This window comes from Teleopsis dalmanni, chromosome 1 (genome assembly GCF_002237135.1).
Source record: "Teleopsis dalmanni isolate 2A chromosome 1, ASM223713v2, whole genome shotgun sequence".
Taxonomy (NCBI): domain Eukaryota; kingdom Metazoa; phylum Arthropoda; class Insecta; order Diptera; family Diopsidae; genus Teleopsis; species Teleopsis dalmanni.
In genome coordinates, this window is record NC_051846.1 from 172,273,143 (window position 1) to 172,297,499 (window position 24,357).

General features: G+C 30.5%; 1 protein-coding gene across 2 annotated transcripts; it reads left to right on the top strand.

Annotated features, from left to right (window-relative positions):
* The first annotated feature begins 928 nt into the window (after window positions 1–928).
* On the top strand, window positions 929–24,060 carry LOC119670167 (cytoplasmic dynein 1 light intermediate chain 1). Of its 2 annotated transcripts, XM_038080323.1 has the most exons (8): window positions 929–1,047; window positions 1,116–1,632; window positions 15,233–15,423; window positions 15,494–15,894; window positions 15,960–16,189; window positions 17,901–18,012; window positions 18,071–18,250; window positions 23,534–24,060. In XM_038080323.1, the coding sequence occupies exons 2-8, from the start codon at window positions 1,529–1,531 to the stop codon at window positions 23,783–23,785; spliced, it is 1,470 nt and encodes a 489-aa protein (XP_037936251.1). In that variant the 5' UTR covers window positions 929–1,047; window positions 1,116–1,528; the 3' UTR covers window positions 23,786–24,060. The 2 variants fall into 2 exon arrangements, with proteins under 2 accessions (XP_037936251.1, XP_037936250.1); XM_038080322.1 differs by having other exon boundaries at window positions 929–1,632.
* The last annotated feature ends 297 nt before the right edge of the window (window positions 24,061–24,357 follow it).

A 24,357-nucleotide genomic window follows, 5' to 3' on the forward strand; every position in this document is an offset into this window, starting at 1 on the left:
AATTCAATCTTTTAATTATCAATAAAAAAAGAATTTTCAAGATTATATGTTTTCTTAAAATGTTTCTTAAAAAGAGCTTGTTATTAGTTTTCAATTAGTTTTCTCGAACACTTTTTCTCACTTTTGACAAACATTGACAAACACTTTTTAATAAACATTTGAAGAAAACATTTAATTTTGAAAATTCTTTCTGGATATTGAATTTTCAAGATATTTTTGTTACTAGAGATATTGAAAATTGAACTGCTCAACCATCTGATTTTGGTGTAGCTTATATTTAAGTAGAGATGAGTTACATTAAAAATATTTATACGAATATTAATATCAAAACATTAAAGGTGGATTTGTAATTAAATTATATGTAATTATATATAAATAAATTAATGTTAATTTTTTCTTGCCGAGAGTGACGCGACTTTATGACGAAAAGAAACTATTTAAAAGTTAGACGAATTCGAATAGCAAAGAAAAGACAAAGACAAAAATTATAGTTAATATATTGAAATTTGGTTGACCATCAGTGGTCTTAGGAAATATTCGAATCTCTTTTTAATTGGTTTATAGTCCGCGTATAATTTGTTGGGACTGCAAGTGCCAGACTTAGAACTCGTGCATGTCAAATTAGAAGTGATGACTAACATGTTTTTCCATAAGTGGCCAAGGCTGCGCAAACTTTCAATGCTTAAGTTCCAGGTATTGTTTTATTATCATTTTTTATTTTAATAAAGAATAAGAAAAATTAAGAATAACAATTGTTTATAATCTGATATCTAAACCCTATTGCACTCTACTTAGTTCGAGTTAAGAAAATTCGATTGTTATTATATTCACATATTAGAAATGATTTTTCTTGCACATAAATCAACCCTGTTTCTATACATCTGACAGCTGATTTTTTTATTCATTACTTGAAAACAGAGATAGATATATTAACGAAAAGGTAAAAGAAAAAATACACATCAGAACGCAAATTCGTTGTTGAAATCATCGAGAAAAGATAGTTAATCATCGTGCGACAAATGACATTCTTTTCGTGCATAATTTAATGTAAAAAATTAAGCAAAATTAATATACAACAATATAATTAAAAGTATATTGTTTTATTTTGTATACAGTGTAAGAGAAAATGAAATTATAAAAATTACTTCGACAGTGTTCAAAATAAGAAAAATCTTCCAATTGGACTTGAAAAGTGTAATGAAAGAAAAGTTGCAAAGCAAACCGAAAAACATAAAAGTTCACCATTATTGAAGACAGTAAAGAAATTAAAGCACAAAAGAGAAAAGATTGGAGCAACGTAGCAAAAAAACAAAAGAAAGAGTCTCCAAAAAGAAGCTTAACGCCTTTGGTCTTCATATTGCAAATTCTTCAAATATTAACTTGTATCTTGTTTACTATTGTTTTATCTGTACATACCCTTCTCGTTCTCTTGTAACAAGATCGTGACTTGTTCTGTGGCACTTTGGTGTGTTTTTTTGTGGCTTTAAGTTCAAACGCTCTATTTCCGCCCGCATTTTGGTTATAGGAAATGGCGTTAGATATTGGGACTCAAATGAATGGCAATGCGCTGACATCATCTTTTACATCAAAGAAAAAGGATACAGCGGCTGCTACCGAAAAGGAGAACTTATGGTAAGTCGTAGGATGTGAAATATAATGAATCATTGCATGACTTTCCCAAGAGATCAGGTGTTTTTTGTGTTTTGTGAATTTGTTTTTGTATTGAAATGATTTCTGTAAAGTGTTTTCAACCTACTAATAAATTGTTTACATAATACTCATTTAGTTAAATAAAATTAATATATAAATAATTTATATAAATATTGTTTGGTTTATTATTTCGGCTTTCATTATTATATAAAATTGCAATATTGTTATAAAATAGTAGTTTTGTAAAATGTAGTTTTTGTTTTAACTCTTAATTTATGGCTGACATCAAGTTATTGTTGCTGTTGATGTTGTTGTTAAATTTAGCTGGTACCTCATTTACAATGTATATTTTTTTAAAAAGTTTTCCGCTTCTTTTGCTATTTTAGGTGAGGGCGTATAACTACTTTCCAAAAAAAGTCTGCACACTTACACACATAAATAACTACATGCATTGTTTATAAAATTATTTCACATGATATTTTTATCTGAATAATATTTGCATTTGCATATTGCATTTTAAAACTTTTGAATTTCAATGAAAATTTTCTCTTTAATAATAAATTCTCTTCATTGTACTACTAGCTTTATTGTTCTGCTTTTCTTTCTAATGCTGTTGCTTGCATTGTTGTTGCTTGTTTTGCTGTTGCTTTTTTTTTACTTTTGCCTGCGCTAATAGATGTGTCATCAAGCTAATGTCTGCTTTTTTGTTTTACCTTCATACTTGCTAGTCTGAATTATTTACGTCAATTGCTAAGTGAGCTTTGCTACATCTCCGTCACCCCCATTATTTGGCAAATTGGTTCACTTGAGCTAAACATATGCTGTGCAGCTGATTTCTCTATATAGAAAGAGATATAGGAATTTTGTTGCTTAATTATTATTCGCTTTTCATGTGATTTCTTAACGTTTGCAAATTTTTTTCTATACGTTTCTTTGCACCTTTCTTCATACTGATAAGAAAAGAAATTATTAAAATTTTTTAGTAAAATGTTAATCTCTATTATTTTTTAAATTATATTTAACTAACGTAATGAATTGTCATTTGTTTTACTTTATTATAATATTAATTTATTTAAAACTATTATTTTCATTGGATAAAAGAAAATTAAACCCAGAAGCATCTGGATATAATTCTAAGCTAACCTGTACATATTTAGATCATAGATAATTTAAAATATAATCAAATTTCCATTACTCGAACTTCTATAACCGAATTCCCTATAACCAGAACTTAATAGAGTGCAACAGGGTTTAGAGTGCAAATTACATAAAATTACAAAAAAATTCTTTAGATCGAAATCTCCATAAGTCAAACCTTTTCTTTGCACATCGAGTTATAGAACTTGGACTGTATAAGACTGCAGAGTTCATTTGGTTCGTTGAAAGCCTGAAAGAGTTTTTGAATCTATATTTTGACAAACCTCTTTATTTCACAGAGTTTTACAGAAGTTTCAGTGTCCCTTAATTTTGAAAGGTGTTAACAAAAACCTATCCATTTAGGTTTTGATTACCCTGTTGTTATTGTTGTGATAATCCGAGAAGATCTAAATAGCAGATAACATGAACAGTATTACAAATACATAAACTTGGGTTAGGTACGATTAAGTTAAGAAAGTGTGAAGGAAAAGAGAAAAGAAAAGAGATTTGATTGGAAATAGGTGGGATTTTAATTGAAGAACACTTCAATTGGATATAGCCAAAGATCAGTTAAACTTAATTTGGTGTGTACATTAAAGTTGCAGTTGGGATTCACATTGAAAATAGATGCATTTAAGCATGAAAAGTAACTGTTTCGTGCACGGCTATGTTCTGATCTCAATCGGCCTAGGATAGTTCTAACTCCACGGGAAAGGCGTCATATCACTTTTTAATACTTACAAAGTGATATCTCATAATCACATAAAAAGTGATATCTCATAATCACTTAAAAAGTGATTCCTCACATATTTACACCAAAGGCCCCGAATTAAAAAATAAGCCGCTGCTGTCAACTTGATAATGGTCATATGCTTTTTATAAACTTTAAAATTTAAAGTAAATAAGAATTATAACATTAAAAATTAATTTTATTATGTTGTCTCCGTTTTAAGTTTCGTCACGTTTGCTTGTGTTATACTAGTAAAATATAAAATAAAATTGGTTTAAATGCTTAAGTACGATAATAATTAAATATAACAAATATTAAATCTTTTATACATTATATTTATTTATTTGAATATTTTCGTATTGAAAGTGATGTAAAATTTGAATGAAGTTTGATAAAGAAGCTTTATAGATGAATATTAATATAGTACTTGTTTTTATTTTTCAGCATTATGACAATGCTTAATTATTATAATTTAATTTTTAACGATTTTCAATTAAATTATGATGATTTTATTTTGACAACGTAAAAACAGAGAATTTCTGTTGCCACCAATGTGTAGATTTATTAATAAACTGAATGTTTTCTTTTAAATATCTTATTCTTTCCTGAAGTTGTTGAATTTGTATTCTGGTTAGAATAGTCCTTAGATATATTGTTTTCTAAATCATGCATAAAGAATAAATTAGAATAAAAGAATGGTTTTAGAATCCAAGTCGAGTAGAGGAGTCTAGAATTCTTGATTTCTTTTTCGCAAATCAGCTCCGACGTCATCATTCCACTACATTATATACTAATTCTTGTTTCTCGATTTACGACTATATTCTATATTCTGCCTAGAATGCATGAAGTGGTTGATATTCTTTCATTCTAATATCATGTTAAGCCTAACGTAATTGTTCTGATATTTCGCGATATCTTGGTCATTACATATCTGAGTAATTTGTCATTTTATGTTGAAGAAAGTTTCAATCATTTTTTTTTCAATTTTTTTTTTATGGGACCGAACATCTTTCCTATCATTTTTTTTTATAAACTCAGAAATTATTCACCTTTTTTTGTTTGTGTCGATATTTCACTGCCACTGCCGGTCTTTTGATCTAACAATTGTATTTTATATGACGACATCTATCGAGTTATCTGGTTATGGAAATGTACAAAGTACATCTTATTTCGCGCTGCATATCTGTTTTGTATGCAGTCATCTACAGCAAATCGATTTGTTGTCTAAACGGTAATAGCATAGAATTGGTGGTCTTCACTTTTAAATATATATGTATATATAGTCCACAATTTTTATTTTGTGCGGTTAATGGTTATAGCGGCAGCTATCGAGTTATCTGGTTATGAAAATGTGTAAAGTACATCTTATTTCGCGCTGCATATCTGTTTTGTATGCAGTCGTCTACAGCAAATCGATTTGTTGTCAAAACGGTAATAGCAGAGAATTGATGGTCTTCACTTTTAAATATATATGTATATATAGTCCACAATTTTTATTTTGTGCGGTTAATGGTTATAGCGACATCTATCGAGTTATCTGGTTATGGAAATGTGTAAAGTACATCTTATTTCGCGTTGCATACAAAACGTATGCAGTCGTCTACAACAAATTGATTTGTTGTCAAAACGTTAATAGCAGAGAATTGGTGGTCTTAAATATATATATATATAGTCCACAATTTTCATTTTGTACGGCTAGTGGTTATAGCGTTTTTGATTGGTAAATCTGAATTCAATCTTGATATACTTTAGATCTGTCATATTTTATTGCCCAATCGAACATTTTTAATCTAAAATGTTTGTAATTGTGTTAGTAGGTATTTATATTTATCATAAATACATATATGGAATCAAATCACACTCTAGTTGTCGTCTTATAAAACAGCTGATAATTTTAGGCTAATATTGTTACTCTGGCAAAATATCGAGAGTATTCTAAATTAATCTCGAGTGTTATAAATTAATCTCGAGTGTTATAGAGATTTACCAATCGAAAATGAAAATTGCACTAAAAGTGAATCTCGATTAAAAAAATTGTGCCAGAATTACCAATCAAAAACGCCTTTCATATAATGAGACTACGATGTGATTTGTTTTAATAGTGAAAAGATAGAGTTAGCCACTATAAACAAAAGTTATTGCAATCAATAAATAATTATTATTTTGTTTAACTAGTGTAAAGCAAAGATATGACGATTAAAAACAATAGTTATAATGTTCAAATTAATATAGTTTCTGATTTTGCAACTACACTGTAATATCAGGTTAAAGGTTGTTGTAGTTAGTGTGTCTTGAGTCTTGTTTGTTATACTACATGGTTACGAGACTATTCCAAATTATATTTTGAAATAATTTATTTAATTTTTTTTTGTAGTACATTAATAAAAAAATATATATTATTATTTTTTATACAACAAAATCAATTTACATACATATTACGCTTATGTATCTATAAATACTAAGCTAGCATATTAGGGGAAATAAATAATTTAAATCATTAAAATTATATACAAGTATCTGACCTATTTATTTAAAATTCACCTATTTTTATAACATATATAATTTAATTTTCACCTTTGGAACAGTTAATTTGGTGTAATAAAATGTGATGATGTCACCAAAGCGCCGTTCTGTCTTCTGGTTCCTCATGCCACAACTGCTTTTTTAAATAAATTTCAAAAACGTCTGCTTTATATTTATTGAGTAGATTTTCAATTTGTTTTTAGTGTTTTTTTTTTTTTTTTTATCAATATTTGAGATAAATTAGAGACAGAATTGAAAAATTTAATCGAAAATAACAATGATTCATATTAATGAAATCTGGAGGTTAGTAAGCAAAACGTTCAAGCGAGTCGTAGTTAAAATAAAAAAAATATTCATTTAAAGAGAAAAAATTTTAAAAATCTTCAAATTAAAATTCATCGAACGTAGTTTTGAGAGGAGATTGCTCTGAGCTAAAATTAAAACGCGTTTTGGCTTTATTTTCAACGTCAAAATTTCAGTTCAATAAATTATACGAAATATGCGGACAAGGTTTAAACGCATAGATAAAAGAGAGTAACAAAAGGTATAAATACTTTTTAGCATTTGATGTTGTCATCAATGTACGAGTATGAATATTTGCTATTCCAGACATCTATAGGTGTGTTAGATTTTTTAATACAATAGAACATTTTTTATAATTTTATACTTTATTAATAAATATATGGTTTATAATAAAATTTACATTTCTTCAATGTAAACATCATCTTCATCATCACTATTTTCTTTATCAACACGCCCCAATACTGTAGTGTGATCCGTTTGGTTACCATACGAAGCTTGTAAACGTTCAAGTAAATCTGTAGCTACAATTGCAAAATCTTCCCATGATGTGTCTGAAATTGTTGTTCCACTACTTATACGATCTTCATCCAAATAATCCACTAGTAAATCACAAATATCATCTAATGTCTGTTCTTGGTAGATATCTTTTATGTTAGCTGTGTCAATAAGTAGATTCCAAAATGCTTGACAAATAATATTAGCCAAAAACCAATCATCCTGTTGTAAAGTTGTTTTCAATAATTCCATTAATAATTCGGCCCCTTTCATTTGTATGAATGGTGTACGATTTTCTGCATCTCCCAGTAGGTTAACTAATATGCCTGTAGTGCAAGCCTTCAAATCATACTCAACGTTTGCATTACATAATAAAATTTTAGCAACCACTGAGAGACCACCTGCTTTGCAGAAATATTTGCGTGCCTTTTCATTGCGTGTTAGATTTCCCAATACTCTTGCGGTTTCTACTTTTGTTGATTCCTCACTGCTGGTTTTCAATGTATGACATAAGGTAGTAGCTAAATCTGATAGTTTACTTTGTAGAGAACCCTTTGTTTCGACAACTTGAGTGGGTGTTACTATTTTGTCTTGATAGAAACATAGATTGTGTAGTGAGCCCAATGTAGCATGTGCTAACTCCAATAGTTCACATTTCTATATAAAAGAAATTTTATTTATATAATTTATATATTATATATATATTTTTATTAAACTTACTAGCTTTACACTCTTCATTTGATTTGTTGAATCGAATAAGTTTAAAAGTAAGTCACCTAATGTTCTGGTATTCCCTAGACCAAAGCCCACTTCTGAGTTAACACTCATATTAGCCACGACTCTTACTATTTTGATGAGCACATCTATTACTGTATCGCCCATGGAATTATGCAAGGTTAATGGTTCTTTTGAGTATAGTTCGAGTACATTTAGCAGGTATTCCATTGCCACGTCATTGTGATAGAACTAGATCAAATTTAAAAATTTCAAAAATGATAATTGATTTAGTTTTAGTTTAAATAATTATATAGTATAAATTATTTTAAGTCGACATTGATGGGAGCAACAATTCTGACCAGTCAAAAAAACTGTGTGTTTTAGAGAACTTATGATAAATGATTAACAGAAATGTTGGCTTAGAAGTGTATATTTAACGGATGCATTTTTTTATTGCAAATTATAGTTTTTATTTGTTTAATAAAAAGTTACTAACCTGTACACGTGCGTTATCAAATTTGGCCATTATGTTACCTAAAATATAACCCAAACGACTTAGTAAAGACAATAGTTTTTCCGTTGACCCACTAAATATTTCACAGCACGGACCCAATAGCATGCCTAAACGTGCTGTGAAATTGACCAATACGTGACAGCAATCATTGTCTTCTGATAATACACTAAAAAAGAGAAATATATTATTTATTAGCTTCATTGGTGGAGAAAAGTGCAATCACATGGTATATATGATTACATGATACAAGTGACCATATGATATATGTAAGTTTTTAGTCTTTAGAATAAGGTTAAATTTATTACCTATTTATATAAATATTTTTATTACCTTAAAGTGCGTACAATATTCGCTTGTACTTCCAATTCTCCAATAGATACTTCGGCAGCACGTATTAAGTGTGGACATGCCATTTCCAATTGTACACTGCTCTCAACTGTTGCTTTACAATCTTCATTAATATCCTTTTCTATAGAACTTGAAGTTTGCCTGACATCAGCCAAAGTACGTAAAGCAGCAGATAATTGATATAAAGAATGTAATGGTGGACCTGTGAGTTTCTGTGTGGCACCAGCTTCATTTAAAATTTGTAAGTGTAAAACCATTAATTCCACAGCACCATGTCGTGCCAAACGTTCTACTAATGTGTTCTGTTTACTTAGTTTTTGTAACTTCTCTTGTTGTAGCACTTCAAAAATATTAGTATTACTATTGGGTGCTGGAGCAGTTGCCGGTTTTCGGGGTAATTTTAAATTTTCGAATGAATTTTTATTTATATCCTTTATATTGGAAGCTTCAGCGCGTTCCTGATCGCTGCTACTTGTTAGGAAACGTATAGAACCATATCCATAAATGCAGGCTTCAGGATCATCCAAAGGACTAGCACGACCCAAACCATCTATTAGTAGTTCTAGTAAATCATTTTCATGAAAAAGTTGATCATTTTGTTCATTACGAGCAACTTTGAAAATTAATTTACAAGCTCCAGTTAAATTACTGCCTGTAACACGTAGCTGGAAAATAATTACAATTTGTTTATTATTTATTTATTTATTTAAATAAAAATATTGTATTACCGCTAAAACAACTCTTGCTATTGATAGCAGTATTTTAGGCGATGAGCATTCCACTAAACCATATAGTCCACCCAATATAAAGCCACGTTTGAAACCTTTTTCACTTTTGCGCACCCGAGAGTAAAGCTCGACTAAAATCTAATATTATAAATAGAATAATATAATAATTAAATTATAAAAATCTATTTTTGCATTATTGTGAATATATTAATGAAACTAAATAATATTACATGCAATATTTATATATAAAAATCATTAATATTTGAAACATTATTATGTTATTATATTATAAAAACTATTATTATAATATTATAAAAACTATTAATAAAAAAAAACTTAAAAAACTATTAATATCTTATTATATATTTTAAATAATTAATAACTAATGCTTTCATTACTAATTTGGTACAAAATGTTTTATATAAAATAGTGTGTGGCATATAATATAATTTAAAATCTATTAATAAGTTAATATATATGTTTTATATGCAATTTTTTTATATCAATCTATAATTGTATTTACTACAACGGACTCACTAAGTTTAACCCTTAGTATTTTATAAAACAATCTCCAATATTTATTTATACATAAGAAATTTTATATTATCGTATACATAATAAAAATAATACAAAAAAAAATTATTTTATAAATACTAATACGATATAATATGGAAAAAGTATATTAGTTCCACATGTCATGTCCCTCTTATTAAAAAAAGTTTTATTCTCCTTCTCCGTATGTATCTACTTAATGTGTTTGTTTATTTAAATAATTATTGTATATTTTCAGAGGCCAAAAAAATTTTAAAATATATAATATTTTTTGGCTCCTACAAATATGCAACTGAATTTTTTTAAAAGTGTCTTAAGTTATAACAATGTTATAAGTAATGAGCATTTTTAATGTTCTTTTAATTATACTGGTGTATTCACCAATTAGTTATTGAGAATTTAGGTTTATAAAAAATTTAATATTACCGAATTTATGTGGTTGACAGTTTCCTCCGTACAATCTTTTAGGCCTGCATGTTCTTTAAGTAGTTCAACTAGTTTTTCTGTAGGAGATTGAGCAAGCAAATCATAGCTCCGTGTGAAAAGTTTTCGGGTTGTGAGTGCATTCACCGTTTTAGAGTTTTTATTTAAATCTACATCTATGTTTTCAATATCACTATTTATTACGGGTTTTGCTGTTCTGGAACGGTTTCTTTTTTTATCCATGTCTAATTTTTTATTGTCACCTTAAACAAATGAAAGATTATAAACATATAGGTGCAAGTATTTATGTAGAGTATTTGAGTACCTCCCATTGGCTCTCCTTTAATTTCAAGGGCAGGCAACATTCTTGGTACTTGCTTGGTTGGTACGCCCAAAATATTTTCATTACCGCCATTTCCACTGCTTGGTAATTCTAAGAATTCAAAACGTGAGTCAAATGATTGTGAACGACGTGATTTACGTTGATTATGCGTTAGTCCAGATTCATTTTTATTTGCCTCATTATAAATTTGTTTTTTAATTGGTTCTAATGGTGGTGTCTTGGGTTTACGATTTCCTTCACCTTGTAAATATCTTAATCTGTGAAAATTTTATTTTTATTATAGTTCAAATTTGTTTTCACACTCATAATAATATTTACGAAAATGAACTAGGGGGTCTGCCTGCAAGAGCCACTTTTCCATACAAAGCACGACCGGGTTCACGTGGAGTAATGGGTCTACGTGTGTTGATTAAACGCACACCTCCCACTATTAGTGAGAATTGTATTTAAATTTTAAAATTCTATTCAAAGTACTTATACATTTTAGTTAGACTTACTTATTGTTGGATGATTTATATTTGCATTTGGCGTAACATCGGCTAGAAAGGTTTTTGCCTCACTTATTAGTTCTGCAGAGGTTTTACGTCGTTCGAAATACGACGAAGTATTGGTATGTGGATGTGTGTCTGTGTTATTTATTTTTGACTGCAGATTGCGAACTTTTTCTAATTGAATTTCTTCGCGCACTTTCGTGGGAACTTGTTCCACATATAATTTATCAATATTTTCCAATTTTCGAGTTTCACTCCGCGAACGCTTTTTATAATAAGTCATATTTCATATATAATTTTCACTTTTACATTTATTTAATTTATAAATTAATTTAATATTTTGAAAAAATATAGAATTATTATTAATTACTCATTGAATATCCTTACTATATTGTGCTCCAACATAAAATGATTTCAAAATAGTGGAAAATATTTTCGTTTGGCTTTTCGTGCACCATGCCAACGAGTGTTGCATGTTTTGTAATTTTTTTAATGTGTAAGAGGAGTCAGTGTCCAATTCTTAGCAAAAATATGTTGATTTTACAGTGGTGGTTCTATAAAGTTATTTTTTGTAGTATTTATAAACATCGAATTTTACTGTGTTGGAATTTAGAAAATTATTTGGGCTTTGGTCATAGAGAGTAATTTATAGACATAATTTATGGGTCGAATGATATCACACGCCGGTAGAAGCTCTCGCTTCGAATCTTCCCCTGACCAATAGCAAAGTTAGCAGCCATAAACAATTTTATATTATGTTCCCACTGCAGCTAAATTAATTTATATTAACTAAATTAAGATTTAATCATTTCCACTACCAAGTTGGAAACACAGAAAAACTCTCTGCAGTTCTTTCTGATTATTGGTATAAAGTTACCCACACAAAAAAACTGCGCATTTCTCATAATCCTCACTGCAGAAGTTGTGAAAACCTGTAGGAAAAAGAAACTATAAAACACTTTCTCTGTGAGTGTGCAACTTTGAAATCCAGAAGAAATATGTTTTTAGGAAAGTACTGCTTTAATAATTTATCAAGACCTTTTAAATTCACTAAATTCGACGGGATATATTAAGTTAATATTATTCTATCTTAGGGGTTCTTGCGAGAAATGTGGTAGAAAAACGGCAAAAATCGCTAATTTAGGTACATTGGAGTAATCTGCCATGGTTGATCGGCCACTGCAATCAACTAACCAAGTCAAAAAAATTATTGAGAGCATGAAAGATCTTTGTACGTTTAATCAACTTTATTAGCGACCTAAATCAAATAAACTGCCTTAATGAAGACAATAGAAATATACTATTACTAGATATCTCCCGCCATTCCACATAAAAGTGGTGTTCTGTAAACTCAGACAGACCTATTGAAATCATAAAATAAATTTAGAGATTATTCAAGCATTGGTATTGGCCAGATACTTGCAATGAGTGTAGCTGCTTCTAATATGCCCAAGTTTTTATCCATAAATATGAGGAATGTGGATTAAAATAGCTTTCTTAGCTAATTGGGATGGACACTCAATCTACTTCATCCGTATACCTGTTTTTATATATTTATGTAGTCTAATAATTTATATTAAATAATATGAATTTATTTAATAATTAATATGGTTCGTAAAGTAATAATAATTAAAATACTTATAGTTTATACATCGCAATTATTATTTATAATATAATTTTGTACTGTTGTACATCATAGTGTTAACCTTTTGTTGGTATTATTATATAGTTTGGAATACAATTTATTATTTATGTTTAAATTGTATATTTATAAATTTGCTTCTATATTTTGTTACTTATTCAGCTTTAGTCATAAAAATGACTTCTTAGTTCTTCTAAAATTGGGCAGGAATACCTATTCAGAAATTGAACAACACTGTTGTAATTTTCCGGGTTGTGGAGTGTCTGTACCACTGCAGTACATTGTAAGTTAGAAAAAAAATTTAGTAGCTTGACTTTTACACTCGTTTTGAATATGGTGTTTATTGTGGAGATATTCAAAAGGAATTGGAAGTATTTATTCTCATCTCATCTATAGTTAAGTTCCATATATGTTAGCCAATAACTTCTTTATTGAGCATGTTAAACTCCCATATTCTGTCAGAGATTGAGCGTAATAGGTCTGATTTGGAATGTATTTGAACTATCACGGCTTTTAAGGTCAACATCAATGTCGTATTCGTGCGAAAGAGTCTCAATATTCAAAACATTGTGACTTAGAACACATTAAATCTTACTTACTTACTTAGTCGGCGGTTACAGACATTAGTCGTCCTTAGCCGCGTCGAGTTGCCTTTCTAACCGGCGAATTTTCTTCCATTCGCACAATATGACTTAGCCAGCGAAGCCGCTGAATTTTTATGCGCTTTACTATGTCAATGTCGTGGTATAGCTCATACAGCTCTTTGTTCCATCTAATTCGATAATTATCGCCAACGCGTAAGTGATTATAGTTCTTCCGAAGAATTTTTCTGTCGAATGCTCCTAACGCCTTCTCATCACTGTTGGTAATTGTCCAGGCTTATGCTCCATACAGCAAGACAGGCATGATAAGATACTTGTAGAACGTGATTTTTGGTTGTCGAGAGAGGGCTTTATTGCCTTCTTAGCTCGAAGTAACATATGTTAGTGAGAGTGATTCTTTGTTGAATTTCTAGGCTAACGTCATTTTTAAATCTATATATAAATCTATATACTTAAAGCTTATTTTGAATTTCGAATACACTATACATTGAGGATTGGCTAGGCTCTTATTATTTGCGGATATGCGCTTAATTTTTGTGGGAAATATATCGCACATAGCCAATTTGCGCTATCTTCGTAAAAGTACATATAAAAAAAGAATATTCATCATTTGTATGCCACAATATTTTATAAAATTAAATGTGAGGTTTATTTGTAGGTTCTGACGCATATAAATATGTGCTAAAAATAAAACACGGCTTTTATTATATTTTATATGTATTTATTTTTAATTATTATATTATACTAAGACGCCACTGTCTAAAGCAGTGTTCGTGTTGTTATGAACTTAGAAGCAAACACCTTACACATATAAAAATCAATATAAAGGTTCTAAATATTCACCAGTCAAGCAATTTCTAAAAATCTACCCCGTCCGTGAAGCTAATAGTAAATGAGTAGTAACAAATTTATTATGACAACTTCTACCCAGTAGATGGTCTTATTGTTACGACGAAACACAAATACACGATTCGATTCTCTCAACAGTTGGCGTTTAAAGGATATAGAATTTCATTACTTATTCAATTGTCCTGTTTTGCATGTCAATTGGATTGCCTTTATTGCTTTTTCGCTAAAAATTGGAAAGAACATTTTAAATATATGTTGTCAGATATAAAAATAAAAAAAAGCTGGTTTTTGCATGCAAAAATTGTTGGAATCGCTATTGTTTGTTAATATAAGTATTTAAATTTCAATTAGTTTGATTGAGCTTCAAAGTTCCTTAGTGAAGTAATCTGAAATAGTAAAAAAACTAATCAACTTAATTTAATGGAAAAACGATAAGTGGAAATCCATTTTCTTGAACTCGGACAATACCTTAAAAAAGTTGAGATATTTTTTCGTGTTTAAGGCTACTAAGTAGTTAAATTAAAATAAGGATAGTTACGACTGCATTAAAGTCGATATGAAGTCCATAAAAAAAATAGTACAAAAAGAGTAAGTAATTGATGCAAAGTGAAGAATATCTAAGGATGAATAATTTAATGCCAATTTTTTTTTATGATAATACAATTTTATTTATTTGTAATTCTATTAAATTGTTTAGCAATTAAAGTAATTGCATTTCTATTTAATAACAATAACTCAGCGGTTCTTTAAATCCATTTGTAAGAAGTTTATGAGACTAAATCAGATCGGTAAATGAAAACTACTACCCCAGTCATTTAAAAAGTGTTTCATTAAATTAAAAGCAATAATTACAGTTATAAGGAATAAAAAATAATTAAATTTATACTACCAGAGATAAAATATAGTTATAGATATAGTCAAATATAGTCATTAGTGGCGTCAAAAGCGTAAGTAATATATGGGACACTATGTTAAAATAATATACAGAATATATTCGTCTTGAGACACATCTAAGATTTTGTTGTGATTAGCAACTAGTGCATGTTGAAATCCCCTTGACTTGATTGCCATATATAAAAACACATATAAGTAGCTATAGATTATAATTATATAAATATAAATACATGATATATATAACATTTCTCTTGTTTAAATACTGATAATAATTTCTTAATCTAATTTTAGGTCCGCTATATTGAGCGAAGTACAAAAACAAGGCAGCACAAAACTTCCATCAAATAAATCTGTACTAGTATTAGGCGATAATGCCACTGGCAAAACAACATTAATAGCCAAATTACAAGGTGTCGAAGATCCTAAAAAAGGTTCCGGTTTGGAATATGCCTACATTGATGTTAAAGATGAATATAGAGAAGGTAAGTTAAAAATTTATATCATATCTATATCATATTTAAGAAGATAATTGTTAAAATATTATTTTTTCAGATATGACAAGGTTAGGAGTTTGGGTTCTTGATGGTGATCCAGGACATACAAATCTCTTACGTTTCGCTTTAAATGAAAATAATTATGCACATACCCTCGTAATTCTCACAGTTTCAATGACTCAACCATGGGGTTGGCTTGAACAGCTCAATCATTGGATAAAAGTATTATCCGAGCATATTGAAAAATTAGAAATAAAGCCTGAAGATAAACAAGAAGCACGACAACGTTTAATCACCTCATGGCAAAGTTATTGTGAAGTTGGTGATGATTTAGATCCGGGTTCACCGGTAAAACGCACGATGAGAAATAATTCAATAGATGAGGATGATTTATTACCACTCACAGAAGGTGCACTTCTAACAAATTTAGGTCTTGATATTGTTGTTGTAGTCACAAAGGTCTGCTATATCATTTAATATCTATATAATGTAATAATAATAATAATTATTCTTAATGTTTTTAGACGGATTACATGACAACATTAGAGAAAGAATACGATTATAGAGACGAACATTTTGATTTTATACAACAATGGATTAGAAGATTTTGCTTACAATATGGCACATCACTTTTTTACACAAGTGTAAAAGAAGACAAAAACTGTGATCTCCTCTATAAATACTTAACACATCGAATTTATGGTTTACCATTCCGAACGCCTGCACTAGTCGTTGAAAAGGATGCAGTGTTAATGTAAGTATTTTATATTATTATTATATTTTGTTATATTATTCCATTTCTGTAAAGTTATAACAATTGTAAAGATAAAATAAATTCAAATATAGGCATCAAATACCAGGTGTACCGGTATGAAGTGAGCGAAGAGATACAAATGTTCCGACAGGGAACATTTGTTGTGAACGAGCCTTTATTTCTTTTTGTTTGTTTGCTATGACATGTGTGAAATATATATAGTACATCAAGTCATTGAACAGACAACATCATATTTTTTCATCGTGTTAAAAATGTCGAATTTTGTACCAGAAAGTGATGATTTGCGAAAAGCGTTAATTTTTTGTTTTCATTTGAAAAAATGTGGTGCAGAGTCGCATCGCAACTTAACTTATCCCTAATTATAATTTAAGATGATCCGTATATTAATAGAGAATCATATAAACGTACAAGTCAAATTATAAAATTTATTTAGTTATACGAGGATAATTTGAATTTCGGGAATTAAGCAATCCTAGTGATTGATATGATTTATTTTATTGTATTCATGTGAAGTCAACAAACAAACAACACACTCGCCCTATCATAATAGTGGGGCTTCAATGGTTCAGAAATGGAGATGAATGATAATATGAGGAAGAGTACAACAGTAAGGATAAGAAGCGTTTGCAAATTAGAATGAATATGATCGGTAACAAGAGTACGGAATTTTACCGTCGAAAGAGTTGCTTTGAAGAGAATAGTTCTTATACTTACTTATGTTTCTTATTTACTTTTTTACTTGGGTGACAAAATTAGAACTCGTCGTCAAAAATATTTCCACTGTGATGTAATTTTCACTGTATTCATGATCAAGGAGACCAAGGATACAATTTGGTAAAAGGATTATACTGGTTACTGCCTTATTTGGACTTTAACATAATGATATTGTTCTTGTGGATCTCGCATATCAGAGGCACAAAATCAGTTCTTTTTGATGCAGCAAATATTCCACTTATTGCCTTCGAAAGACGTTTTTTCATAAAGATATTGGGTTCAATAAACGAAACCGGACCCAATATTCGATATAATGATAATATTGATCAATTAGAAATTGAAGTAGATATGAAGACATTAATTCAAATATACGAAAATGGACTTAATATTTAATACAGTGAAAAAAATGATCAGTTTTATATCCAACCAGGCATTGTAATAGTTATTAATATCTCTAGAAAAAAAGAATAGGACATTTACTCAAAGTCGGTGAGAACAATACACTCAATAAAATACTAAAAGCACAATTCCTATGAAAAAGAACCTGAGAAATAACTCGAGATGGAAAGTTGGACAAAGTAGCAGATGATGAATGAAAAGTTACTAACAACTATTAGGCAAAAACAAAAGTGAATTAGATGGATAAAGTGCCTTGAGACTGTTGAGGTCAAACCCGATCTGGTACAACCACTAAAGATAATGATGATATATATACTGGTTCCAAAAACAACAGATCTACGTCCCGAAACCACTCGTCAATCTCGACGATCAAGTGACGTTTGACACCCCCAAAGGAATTTTAAAAGCAGATTTCCACAACAACAACAACACAATGACATACTTATCAAAAAATATTGACTTACGTCCATTGAAGGTTAACTTATATTATTGTTTTTAGATTTTTATTTAGACCTATATTGTTTTCTTAATTTATTTAACAACTATGTAATAATAAAATTGATATTTCTTTTTACAGACCAGCAGGTTGGGATAGTTTGAAAAAAATTAGTATATTATATGAAAATATGCACTCATGTAAGGCAGAAGATTACTACACTGATATCATATCACCACCTCCTTCAAGAAAAGTAATTACTATTTATATTCAATTTCTAAATATATTATTGATACATATATATATTTCAGACTGTTTCAAATCGAGAAGCTGAAGTGCAAACTGAGGATGAGCAAGCATTCTTAGCGAGGCAACAGGAAATGCTTAAACAAGGTATCCAAGTACGCGGAGAATCACCTTTACGTTCACAAGGTGGTACTAAAGCTATGCCAAGAACGCCAGGCTCTGGAGGACAAAGCTCACCTAAAAAGGTAAGAAATTATTTATTGCGCACAGGACGAATATAAAAAATTTGATTAATATAAGTGATATATAAGTTACTTTTCAAATTTCATTTTATTTTTTGGTGTATAATTTTTTATTATTATATATGTTGGTACATTTTAAACATATATGTATACGCGATTTCTTGCTTTCATGAAAGTCATCCCTAAATTATATTTATAATTAATAGAGAGGTTTCGAACAGTAGTGGATTGTAACAACAAAGTTTTTATTTTTGTTAATCAATTGATTAAATGAGTTGACCGTACAGCTGTACGGTACCCGAAATTGCCAATCCATCATCAATTGTCTTGGATTTATTTATTATAATTAAATATAAATAAATAAATTAATATTCGTTTAATTTTTAAATTTAATTGATTTTTAGGACTGCAAGTACCAAATTTAAAGCTCCAAGTCAGTGTTTAATAGTCGACTGATCCAATTTTGTTGTTACAATTCACCACCATTTAATATAATAGTTTAAATTAAGTAAAATAGTCGCTACTTTTCATATATTTTAATTATTAAATTAAAATTTTGAGTTATTTGAAATGTTAGAAAAAAGTTTTTTGGTGAAAATGAAAGACGATTTTCTTATAGTGAAAAAACATTTTATTAAATTATATACTCTCCATAATTCTTCAATACGTACTATCAGCAGTATAATTTCATCCTAATCAAATACGAGGGCGGTTTGATAAGTCAGTGACTTTTTCAATAAAACAAATTTTTTTTCGGCAAATAAACATTTTATTTTTCTACATAATTACCTTTTAGTTCGATACATTTAGTCCAGCGTTTTTCTAATTTTCTTATTCCCTTCAAATAATAGGTTTTCTCAAAGCTCTCAAAATACGCGTTTGTTTCGGTAATGACTTCTTCATTCGACTCAAATCTCTTACCATCCAGCCATTTATTTTGGTTTGAAATCAGAAAATAGTCGCAGGGGGCTAAATCTGGCGAATATGCTCAATGGGGTAGCAGTTCGTATCCCAATTCGTGGATTTGGGATCGTAATGCTTAATCAGCACACGAAATTCACTTTTTTCCATTTTCGTAAAAATTCACGAGGTTGTCTGTTTTGAACGGCTATCAAACACCAACTGAACGAGCTTGTTCAAAATTAAAAAGTTGCCCACTGATAGATTACAGCTGACGGCAGCACTGTTGCATTTGAAGTAACTGTGCGGGAAATTCAAAAAGTCATTGACTTATCAAACCGCCCTCGTACCTTAACTGGTAAATTACTGATCCGAACTGATACACGTTCGCATTTGTAGTAAAAGTTTTGCCATTTAAAAAGAATTGATTGTGGTATTGTTCAGTAGTTGACTTAATGGTTCCTAGCATTAGGCGTTAGACGTCTGAGTAGAATTGCAATAAGTATTATGTAATAGGATGTTAACACAGCTCAATCCACCTCATCTGAATAAACATCTCTTCGGCAATTGCATTGTGTACGCATTTAATAGGTTTCAGCCGAACGCAATTTCATCCCTAATTTCGTACGTTCATATTCCCTATTGTTTTTAGCAGAGTTCGTATTTGCGTACCCATGAGCGGCTCATTTCGGCTCATTCTGCTCACGGCTCGTGAGCCGGCAAAAAACTCTTTTCATACGATGGCTCACGCTCACGAGCGAGCCCAACCACAGAGCTCACGCTCACGAGCAAGAGCCGCCATTAAGTTATAAATGGGCTCACGCACGTGAGCAAGAGTATGAGCTGCGGCTCATGAGATCTTATGCGCCCAATTTAAAATTTTGCTATTATTTTTTTTTGTGAAAACATGTTATTAAAAACATTAAAAATATTAATAACCTTGAACTAACTAAAATATGGACATAATCAAGTTCCTAAAATAAATAATAAATATATTTTTATTGTTTAAAAAAAATAATAATATTTTATAAATTTGTTTTTCAAATTCAAATTATTGTTTCATTATATTGTTTTAATATGAAATTATATATTTTTACATATAACGTTTATAAAAATAAATAAAGCAAATAAACTAGTAAATCGCTTTTTATTAAAGTTGAGCTAGTGAGCTCGTGAGCTCTTTGCTCGTAAGACCTCATGAGCAGCTCTTCAATATGAGCAACTTGAGGGCTCACGCTGGTGAGCAGCTCTTCAATATGAGCCAATTATGGGCTCACGCTCATGAGCCAATTTTGGGCTCACGTAAGAATTGGCTCTTGCTCATGAGCCTGAGCTGCTCATGAGTGAGCAAATACGAACCCTGGTTTTTAGATCGTCATATCGTTTCAGTTCTTTTTCAGATTATTGTTTATGATGTCCGACGTCAGATTTTCTTTGTTCTTGTCATAACTCGAAAAGATCTGTAGAAAAAGCAATATTAATTAATTAAAAAAGTACATGGATTTCGATATATGGAGGTTATTTGGTAGATCGTTAAAAGTAGGTAAAGGAATTTTGTGTGAGTAAGTTGCTAATTGAAACCAAACAGAGTCAACTGGAAGGAATTCTGCAGTTTGAATGGAACAGAGTTATAGAGCTTAAATATATGTGTGAGTTTATGAAAACAGATGGCGATGTTATTAAGGGTTGAACCGTAGCTTGGGCACATATTGGCAATAGAATTGTTTATATACTACGTACGTAATTGTACGTAATATTGAATTGTATATTCAAAGAACTATGGCCGCGAAAAGGTTACTTATGCGGTATAGAGGACTGAAACTTCATGTCAATATTTGATCTCCCTAATGTTGCATTTATTGCGTTAACGGTGTATTCATGGACTATGCATCAATAGGGCTAAAATTCGTGTATGCAATTTGACAAGAAAATAGATGAGTAACGTCAGCTGCAGTTAGAACACACAATAGAAAATCACGCAATAGCTTACTCTAATGCTATAATGTTGCCAACAGAGTTTTTTATCATGTCCCCAAAAACAGCCATGAGCGCCTAACGTCTTATTGAGTCGTGGATGGTAGTTTCGATCAAGGTTTCGTTAAACAAAACCGTATGGGAGACTGAATCAAATACTTTAGTGTAATTAAAGTCAACCATACTGTGCGGTTGTAAAAAGATTTTTGGATAATACCATAGGGTATATTAGAAGTGATCTCATAGAGAGCTGTGATGGTTTTATGACACTTCCTAAACCCATGTTGATGGGAGGCAATGTGAATAAATTTGAATATCTGCTTACAAAGCAAGGAATCTAGAGCAATTGGAGATATAGGTGGGGGAGTTACTTTCCCCTGACGGTGTACTCGGCTCAACAGGGGAATTATTCTACCAGTCTTTTATACGTTGAAAATGATTTGTGGGCTAATTACATTACATAAAATATGAGTTGCAATTTAACGTGGTCCAAAGTGCTTATGCATAAGCATAGATATGCCATCTGGGTACAATGCCTTCATAGTCTTGGCCTGATCTTGGATTGTTGCTTGCGCAGTATATACGCTTTTGTCTTCGAGAGAAAGTAGGTTTATTTCTGTATACATTGCAAGGAAATAGCTGTTGTGCTTTCACTGAAATTTATCACTTTCTTGTTAGTATATAAAAATACCTTTATTAGTAAACCACAATTTATCATTTCGGGGTTCACAAGTTTCCAAATATTCTCTCGATAAAGGTCCACCATTTTCAAAATTTTGCTGTCTTTATATGTGGATTGGTTGGGTGTAGTCACAATCACATTTTTCGATTAAAAGCCCAGCCTCAGAATATATGGAGAATTTGTACTCAGATTATGTGTCCTACTTGCAGAAGTAGCTAAGACAGCAGAATTAATAACAACACTGCGAAGTGTTTGTCTGTTATGTTCAAATCAGAAGAGATCTAAACTTGCAAGGCTTGCGCAGTTAGGCACTACCTTAGTCGATAAATTATCATTTAGGACCCTAAGAATTTAACGATTTAAGTAGCCAACAGCAAAACCTTCTGATCAGGTTGTAAGTTGGAAAACAACGGATGATGATGCACATTTCAATCACACGATAAAAAAACTCATGTCTCTAACAAAAAAGTGAGGAATACCTGTGGTTTATTGCGGTGGGCTGCTAAAGGGAGGTGGCGGGTAGATTTTTTTGTCATTTAAATTTCTATTAGTGTAAAGTTTCATCTCTATGGAGTCAAGATTTCACAATATGATAGGGAACCACGTCGCAGAAACACCACTTCAGACTTCGGACTACGAGGAGTGGGGAGTGGGCGTTTCTGACGAATAAGTGAAAAGCCTTTTATGAAACTAGTTCAATGTTGTTACAGTAAGCTACTCTCGGGATGATTTATGGCTAGATGTTAGCAGCAAATGCAAATGCAATGTTCGAGTACTAATTACGATGCAAAGCGAATTTAAAGCAAGGTGTAAGATGACACCAATTGTAGTATAATTGAGGTCTATTGTGAAGAGAATATACGGATGTGCTTGATGAAACAAGGGGTACAGGGGTGGAAGGATGGATTGATTACATTATAACACTTGGGTGGGGACAAGGAAGCAGATTGTCCGATAAGCGCGTGTAAGAAATGACAGCAAGTGCTCGAAATGTGTTGTTCCAATTAGAATAACTATTTAATCCAGAATAGCAAAGTGGGTGATACCAGTTATTGCAACCGTCTAACGGGTGACACCAGTTATTGCAACCGTTGCATCTAACGGGTGACACCAGTTATTGCGACCGTTGCATCTAACAGATGTTGACTTTCTGCTTATTTTGAGATTGCAGATAGTGCAGTGCCAGGAGAACAAATTTCCACATTTGGGATCAAGTTACTATTTAATATTGGCCATAAAAAGAATTAAAAAAACAAAATAAGTTGGTCGCAACTTACTTCATTGTGGAAGAAGCTTAAATGTACAACAAATTTTAAAATGAGCACATACCTGATTTCCGGACTTTGTTTCGAGGAGTGGACAACACTTGGACTTCTATGTAGATGGATAGTTCTGGGATGTAAATTCGGTCACTCTTCGAATCGTGTCTTTACCAGATCGCTTTTGGAACATACTTACATTACGTTTTCTGTTAGAAAATAAGTGGAAAAAGTTTATGTATGGAGAACGATATATATTAAATATGGAGTATTTTATTTCATTTATATATTTGTGAGTTAACATTAAGCAGTCCGGAATAAGGAACCGGACTGCTTGGTCTCTTGTCCTTTCTTTTTTTTAAATTTAGATAAATAAAAGTGAAATACTAAGTAAAGCTCTTTCACTAAAGTTTTAGATATTTTTTTAAAATTTTTTTAAAATAATTTATAAATGTATATAATATCTTTTAGATGGATGCCAAACTTAATCCTGCAACGCCTGGCAATGAAGGCGTTCTCGCCAATTTCTTCAACTCATTGCTGCACAAGAAATCTGGTTCACCTGGCACACCACCTGTAGCGGCAAGCTCCCCCCGAATGAATGGCTCCGATATGCATCTAACACCTGAAAAACTAGCAGTCAGAACAGATGCGGCAGCTGAATTGGACCGTTTGTCGAGGAGCGTCAAAAAAGAAATGGATTTCTCGCAAAGCGAGTGCTAAAAATAATATGCAATTTTAGGGATTTTAAAATGTAAAAGTAAAATGAAAGACAGAATGGCACTGGCTCATAACATTAGTCAATGAAGTATTTTTTTACGTTATTGACTAATATAATCAAATTCCATTAAAAAGATAATGAAAGCGATGATTGATACTACGAGTTAAAAAATTAGTAAACATTTAAAAGTTATTTAAATTTGCAATTTAGCTTGATTTTTATAAATACGAACAAGTAAGCTCAATTCTATGTATTAAGTTTTTATGTTTAAATTCCTTACTTGTGTTTAAAAAACTATTGGCTCAGTTTTGCTGAGGAACTTTTTATTTGTTTAGATTTTTTTTAAATTTATTTTAAAAATGTTATTTTTATTTGTTTTAAATAACACACTGCTGTATATTGTATATTTATTATTGAAAATGAAAAATATAACTATTAGTTAATATGCTTATAAATAAAAGTGAAGAAGTAAACATGAAAAAGTATTTAATATAATTAAAAAATACGCAAATAAAATGCAATGTTAGTTTATTTGTTTATTGTCGTATGATGAAGGCATTTCTGTCAGATCCTT

What these genes read in the sequence shown, in the direction of transcription:
- LOC119670167 (XM_038080322.1), top strand. Translation starts at nt 1,529, where the DNA reads ATGGCGTTAGATATTGGGACTCAAATGAATGGCAATGCGCTGACATCA. An exon ending in TAAAGATGAATATAGAGAAG is followed by an intron (nt 15,424 to 15,493) that starts GTAAGTTAAAAA and finishes TTATTTTTTCAG; the next exon opens with ATATGACAAGGTTAGGAGTT. An exon ending in CACCACCTCCTTCAAGAAAA is followed by an intron (nt 18,013 to 18,070) that starts GTAATTACTATT and finishes TATATATTTCAG; the next exon opens with ACTGTTTCAAATCGAGAAGC.